General features: G+C 33.5%; 1 protein-coding gene across 1 annotated transcript; it reads left to right on the top strand.

Moving 5' to 3' along the window:
• Nucleotides 1–266: 266 nt before the first annotated feature.
• Nucleotides 267–7,971, top strand: LOC144961118 (uncharacterized; the record flags this gene model as incomplete). Its single annotated transcript, XM_078894426.1, is given in 4 exon segments — nucleotides 267–410; nucleotides 2,384–2,527; nucleotides 5,865–6,942; nucleotides 7,843–7,971. Coding segments are annotated over 4 exon segments (1,376 nt in total), but the record flags the coding sequence as incomplete, so codon positions are not given.
• Nucleotides 7,972–8,261: the final 290 nt, after the last annotated feature.

Below are 8,261 nucleotides of genomic sequence, written 5' to 3' on the forward strand. Positions count from 1 at the left end.
AATAATAATAATGATAATAATAATAATAATTTATAATAATAATAATAATAATAATAATAATAATAATAATAATAATAATAATAATAATAATAATAATAATAATAATGATAATAATAACAATAATAATAATAATTATTATTATTATTACTATTATTATCGTTATTATTATCGTTATCATCATCATCATCATCATCATCATCATCATCATCATCATCATATAAAACAATAATATTATCGTTATCTTAATCTTTCCTCATCTCCTCCAGCATGCTTTTTGATGAACATCCTTGTGGTGGGTGGGGGCAAGTCGTTTGGAGTTTTCGTTCAAGAGTTCCAGGATCAGTACAATGTTGGTGCCAAACAGTTGGGAGTCATCAACGGCATGGCTCTCATGTTGATGCTGGGTCTTGGTTCGTATATATCTTGGTTGTACTTACTTTTGAGATTTTATATAGCGCAATATCCACTAAACGTGCTCCAAGCGCTTTACAATGATGGGTCCCTGCCAAACAGCAACACTTAACATTTAATTTAGGACGGGACATGATGGACGCCTGTTAGGCGATATTACAAATTTTTTTTTCGGACAGATACAACGCTGTTAACGGCCAGGTACGGTGAGAGAATGTGAGTAAAGAACCTTTTCCAAGGACTCAACTATGCGCAGAGCTCGAGTCTCGAACCCAGGACCTTCCGATCCGAAAGCGAGTGTCATGCCACAAGACCACTTACTTTAGCCCTTCACTGGAGTAGTAGTAGTAGTAGTAGTAGTAGTAGTAGTAGTAGTAGTAGTAGTAGTAGTAGTAGTAGTAGTAGTAGCGTATGGCTATACCTCCAAATTTATTTCGTCAACCCAGCTTCTAAAGTCTTCCTCCGCCCTAAGGACGGTTTCGTAGCCACCTTCAAGTTTAGTGACTGGACAGTGGAGGACGATGTGATCGCTGGTCTCTGGGGCTGCCTGACATTTCTGGCAGGTATCACTGTTTCGAAGTTTCCATCTGCACATATTTGATGCAGTTCTGCCATGTTCAGTTAAGAGACTGGAGTTTAGGTCTTCGACGAATCCTTTCCATCTTGTCCGGAATTGTGTTATTTTCTCGGCCGATTCCACTCTCTTTGTTAAGCTTTCGGTTTCTGAATTCTCGGCCGCCCTCTTTTGCTCGTTCCCTCTGGGTTAATAAAAAGAAGAAGCTGGCGTTGAATGGGTCATGTGGCCAGATTGGAAAACAGAAACTCATACCAGGTCCCGCAAGTCACGATGCTTTTTAATGCTCATCTCAACTCGGTTTTTTTCCAAGCACCAACAGAATTTGGAATTCTCTCCCCGAAATTTTTTTTTTTTAAATGAATGAGAAAACGTCCAGGTACTAATTTTACACTTGAGTACGGTGAGAGAATGTAAGTAAAGAGCCTTCTCCAAGGACTAAACCATGCGCCGAGCGAGGGTCGAACCCAGGACCTTCCGATCCGAATGCGAGTGTCACACCACTATATCACATAGCCGCATTCTGTCATCGCACTCAGATGTAAAATGATTACCTGGTGGTTATAATGTTGCCTCTGTCAAAAGAAACAAAAAAAAAAAAAAAAAAAAAAAAAAAAAAAAAAAAAAAAAAAAAAAAAAACAACGCATCATGTCTCGTTCTGCATGTTAAGTTTTGCTGTTGGCTTAAGACTCTCTTAAAAATCACTTTGAACACATCTGTGACCTATCGCCTAAGAAAAGGGGTATTATGCATAATATGACTTAAGTGCTAGTAAGAATATAAGGCTTGAATTATTTTAAAACCATGATTTGTAAATAAATTGAATTTCATTTCTTAAGGTGACAAAAATTAAAATCTCACATTTCAGACATTTTTGATATTAAAATTCCTTATTGGAATCCCGTTCACTCCGGCATTATATCGTTTTGGGCTGGTGGGTCACATTTAGTGAATATTATTGCTCTAACAAAAGCTCATGATAAAAAATATATATCGCTTCCTTCAATGCGAGACAGTTGTCACATACAGAATGAATAGCAACATAAATATTCACTTCAAATGAAATTACTGGTGTTTAACCAATTGACTGCCGTCTTCTGGAAAGGCCTATTTTTTTTTTTAAATGACGAGGTCAGACGTTCACTTATTTGCAGGTCTGATAACCCAATTCCTTATGGGCTCATTGTTGTAATGGAAATCTCAATAAATGACGCAAAAAATTTACCATCACAACAATGTTAAACTAGGCCAATAAGTGGGTTCGGATGTCAGATCTGCAATTATGTACACGTCGGCGAGGTCACAGATTTGAGAATTTGTTGTTTTGCCAAGATGATTAAAAAAAACAACAACTTAAATCTATTATAATAATTATTATTTGATTATTATGTCCTCAGGAATATTTGTCAACATGCTTGCTGTCAGGTTTTCAGCTCGTCGTGTCGTGACAGCTGGTAGCTTGCTGACTTCAGTTGGTTTTATTATGACTGCCTTCATCCCGAGCTTCGATTGGCTTTACGTAACCTATGGACTTGTCACAGGCGAGTTATTAGTATAATATAAACATAAAAACAATTTATAACATAAGAAAAGATAACATAACATAACATAACATAACATATAATGACATTTAGGTTTGCGCAGCCCTAAAAGGTGTGGAATTCTCTGCCACTTAATTTGCGCTCTAAGTTTTAATGATTATGACACAGTTTTAAAAGAAAAAATATTTGGATTATAGACATGTATCAAGAACAAAAACCAATCGGGGCATTTAAAAAATAATTAAAAAAAGGATAAGCAGTCTTCATGCCCTATATACCACGGGTGTAATCACATCATTTTTGTAGTGTCGGAACAAAGAATTTTAATCTCATTCAACCCTAACCCCGACTATATCCGTAGTTTACCCGGGTTACTTTTACCCACAGAACTCTGTGCTTTTACCCCATGCCTATTTATTACATTTTTCTGAGACAAATTATAGGCGTAGTATCAAAGCTAATGTTTTTAGATTTTACATGTTAATGGTAGTTGAATAAAACTATCTATGTACATGCTCATTTTTAATACATCTTTTCCAATTTTGAAAAGTAGCAAATATTTCTCGGATTGAGTGAATTAAATCCATTCATTACATTTTGAAGATAATTCTGTGTTCTCATCTTTTAAATGCTATTGTTAATATTATGTTTGGGTAAATTGTTATGCGTATCGTATGCCATGTATGTTGTGCGCTTAGAGCTATAATTGTATGGGAACAGGGTAGATCTATATACATAAATTACATATTATTATTATTATTATTATTATTATTATTATTATTATTATTATTATTATTATTATTATTGTTATTATTATTATTATTATTATTATTATTATTATTATTATTATTATTATTATTATTATTGTTATTATTTTTACTATTATTATTATTATTATTATTATTATTATTATTATTATTATTATTATTATTATTATTATTGTTGTTGTTGTTGTTGTTATTATTATTATTATTATTATTATTATTGTTATTATTATTATTATTATTATTATTATTATTATTGTTATTATTTTTACTATTATTATTATTATTATTATTATTATTATTATTATTATTATTATTATTGTTATTATTATTATTATTATTATTATTATTATTATTATTATTATTATTATTATTATTATTATTATACTCTAGAGTGATCAGTATAGTAAGTGTTACATGGGTTCTTTATCCCTTAAAATAATACCTTGCATTTTGTAGTGTTAAATCAAACAACCACTTTTTCTTAAATTGAAATAAGGAACAAGAGGCCTTCATCATATTGAATACTCTGATAATCTTCAGTAAACCATTGATTTTCGTGTCATTTATAAGTATTGTCTTGTCATTTATAAGTATTGTCAATAGCATTCGGAAGATAATTTATATATAGTATAAAAAGCAATGGTCCCAATACAGTCTCCTTGGAAACATCACTATTAACATTCTTGTAATCAGACATTTTCCCATTAACAATCATTCACTGACTTCAATTTTTAAGAAATATTATAATACAATTATAAACATGCCCATTAATTTCATAGAGTTTTAGAGAAAACAATCTTTAATGAGGAACCGAATCAAAGGCTTTGAGGAAATCAAAGTACACGACATCAACAAATTTCCTATTATAAAATAAACCTTGTAAACTCGTCAATAACATGTAACAATTCCGTAATGAATGACCTTCATTCTCGAAAACCATGCTGACTCTCACTTAATAATTTGGGAATATTAAGAAATTTACTAATTCGTTCCTGAAAATTGATTTCATAACCTTGCAGTGAATGCATGCCAGACTAATGGGCATATATTTTGCAACACCCAATCTGTTTTCCCTTTTATAAACAGATTGTTACCAGATTGATGTAACCTATTATAATGAAAATAAAAGCGGTGATTTCAAGGCACACCTCTCGTAATAACCGTGAATGAAGGGAGTTCTTAGATACAATCAAATCCAAACATTTATAAGTATATTATTTTTTGTAATATAAAATTTAGGTAATCCATATTGATTGTTAATTTTACAGGTTGGAATATGTATTGTATCTTCTTGCACAAACACAGAGGAAAAACAGTCATTAAAAGCATTTGCTTTTTCTATATCTGTGGACATTTTGGTACCATCTTCCTTCACCAGTACACCAAGACTTGATTTCCTATTCATCCCTCTTATTAACGGTTCTCCAAAAACCTTTTGTATCATCTTTACTGTCTCTTTTTAATGCAGTTTCATACGAATTCACGCCCTTTTGATTTATTCGGGGCAACTCAATGGTGTTTTCGCGGCACAGCATTACACTCATTAAATAGATGTTAACAGTTAATTTTAATAAAAACTAAAAGATTCGCATTATAAAAAAAAATAAAATAAAAATTGAGCTTTATATAGCGCAATATCCACTAAATGTGCTCAAATCACTTTACAAGGGTCCCTGGTCAACAGCAACATTTAATATGTAGGATATTACAATTTTTAGCACAAAGACAACGCTGTTAACGGCCAGGTACTCATTTTACACCTGAGTACGGTGAGAGAAAGTGAGTAAAGAGCCTTTTCCAAGGACTCAACTATGCAAAGAACTATTATCAAAGAATAGTATTCATACATCAAATTCACGAGGTCCATAAAACCATCTTTTTTCAACAAATGTGATTTCTACCATTTGGATAGTTGCCTATCGCAAAGTCACCGCCGCCAAATTTACAGAGACAGACAGCTTATCCAATCACCGCTGAATAAGTGTCAGAAAAATATCCCGACTCCAAATTAGATCAGATAGAAATATTTACAAAATCCCAACCGCTCGTCTCTTTATAAATTTTATTTGCCACGGAACTTGAAATACAAGTCAAGATTAACATAGACACGAGATTTATGTTCTTAGCAGTTAAGAGATAATATTTATCTAAAATGAAGATACCAGATTTTATAATTCAGACCTTAAATTCAACTTTGCCTCTCATTATCTGGGATTCCCAGACTTATTACCAGAATGACCTGGTAGGTTACTTGGTTGAAAAAAGGCAGTTAAAAGTAAAAACAAAGTAAACAAACATGTTTATTTAAAAATATAGATAGTATGCGCTTGGCTAAGAAGCTCATAACATTGCCATCCGGAAGTATAACGGACCAACACACAAAACTGTGTGTATCCATGAACGTTTATAGTCGGGTTAATACAGTTCAGTGAGCATTACTCATAAACGCGGATGGCACAAAACAATAACAAAGACCTGAGTGACGTCACCTTCGAACTATCTATAGAAGACAATTATCAGAGGGATCTTTCTTTTTTAACTTTAACATGTACCATTCTTTTCTTTCTCAGGCATGGGCCTTGCTCTATGTTTCAGCCCGACAATCGTTATGGTCGGTCAATGTTTCAAGAAGTATCGGTCTTTAGCTTATGGATTTGCTCTGTCGGGAGCCGGACTGGGTGCCTTTGCTTTTCCCGGTCTGGCTAGAGTGCTCATCAACCAATACAATCTTCAAGGTTGTCTTCTAATAATAGGAGGGATTATGCTTAATGTGGCTATATGTGGCTTCTTATTACCACCTCATAAAAGAACTACAAAGAATAATAAATCAGATTCGAATAAGAAAAATATTATATTTACTAGAGGGGGTGAGATGAGATTAAGAAAGGATGCCGATGATGTATTGGATAATGATATTGATCCGTTTATTAACTGTGATAATGTAGCGCATATGAATTTTGTTAATAGAAATATAGATATAGAAACCATAAACGATATGGGATTGACGCTTGAAATAGAAATTCTACCTCCGGAATCAGAAGAAGAATTATTTGAAAATGGCAGTGATTATGGGAAAATTACCTCGAGTAGTGGTCATCTGTCTTTGCCCAAAAATGGCACTGACGACCACAGGACAGATTTCAAGAAAGTTCAAAACAAACATCTTCGCGCCATAGAAGACCAAAGCAACATTTCAAAATCGGCGAACTTTTTATTCGTCCCAAAGGGAAATCAAGTCGATACAAACAGGAACGATTTACTTTTCCATCAAACCAGAAAAGACAGTAAAAGTTTAAGTACATCGCATTTACCCGATCACACTAAACCCAAGACGTCACTTAATTTTCAAAGTAAAAACGTTAAAAGTTCCCATAATAGAATATCAACAAGTTTGGCTTACATTAGCAATTGTGATTTAGCAATGGCGTCACAGGGTCATTTAGAACGATTCTCTCCCTTGACGTCAAAGAGCCATCAAAGTCCTGAGGAAAATTCCCGTGCTGGCGATGGTAGCAAGAAGAAGCAGCCTGCCTTGTTTGAATGGTCACTTCTCAGCGACCCCCCGTTCATCATGCATTTCATTTCAGCACACCTGGGTATATTTGCTATATCTCCAATATTTTCATGCTTGCTGATTATGCAAATGCGGTGAGTTTCATTTGTGGCATATCTCGTTAACTTGGTATTTTATGTTGAGAGACCGACATGCTAAAGATTGGACTTAACTTAAAGATGAATGGAAATACGATATTTGAACACTTTGCAATTAACGAAACTATTTTCAATATTCTCAATTAAAGCATATGTGACCCCTCGTCTCAAACGGTATTATGTCGGGATGATTAAAATGCTGAATATTGAATGTATAGCCAAAATTTCAGACTTGGGTTGAGTTTGTATGTTTTATTGAGGAGAATGAATATCATATTTTAGTGTGTTGAATACCAATAATTCAGAATTTTGACCATTTTCGCTTAATTTGACTTTTTAGGATTCGGCTCATCCCGACATAATTCCGTTAGAGACGATGGGTCACATATTAATTTGAATCACAATTCATGATCTAGTCTTGAATTCACCATTCAGCATTTGGTATGTCCCGACATGATACCAGTTGATCTGTGAGTCAAAATTAAATATGGTTAAATTTCATGATATTATCTGGCGTGATTGGCTTAGAATGATACAGTATTATTACGACTTGTAGCAAATGCAAGCGCTGTTGAGTGTGGTTTGTAACCGGATGAGTGACTGTTGCAACATCTTGGTCCTGCGTTGTGTTTTTTTTTTGTAAAAAAGGTCACTTAACACACATGTTCACACTGAATTCAGGTGTGAATGAGCACCTGACAATAAGTAAAGTGCTCTAACAACTTAGCCTTTTTTTCTTTGCGGTTTGGATCAAGAGAAACTGTACGCAAGCCATATTATATATATATATATATATATATATATAATATATATATATATAAAATATATATATATATTATATATATATTTCCCTGCATGTTCCAAACTTTTATTGGTTTATTTGCTTAACCTCCCCAGTGTGGTCTAAATCGAGATACAGCGGCCTTCACCTTATCCGTCGTTGGCATCCTTGAGCTTGTAGCTCGATTGTCTTTCCCGCCAATTACAGAGGTTTTGTGTTGTCAGAAACGCAGGGCTTGGGCAGTTGCGTTGATGTAATGGGTAAGAGAAATTTAACTTTTAGGCGTTCCTCGATTGGGGCATAGTTAAGTCCTTGGAAAAGGATCTTTACTCATATTATCTCACCGTACTCAGGTGTAAAATGTGTACCTGGGCGTTAACAGCGTTATCTGTGTCCGACAAATAAAGTGTAATATCGCCTGACTGGTTTCGTAAAGCGCTTTGAGCACATTGAGTGGATATTGCGCTATATAAAAGCTCAATTTTTATGTATGTATATATATATATATATATATATATAATATATTATATAATAT

Source organism: Berghia stephanieae, unplaced genomic scaffold, assembly GCF_034508935.2.
Source record: "Berghia stephanieae isolate SIO BIC M18660-M18661 unplaced genomic scaffold, UCSD_Bste_1.3 scaffold1476, whole genome shotgun sequence".
Taxonomy (NCBI): domain Eukaryota; kingdom Metazoa; phylum Mollusca; class Gastropoda; order Nudibranchia; family Aeolidiidae; genus Berghia; species Berghia stephanieae.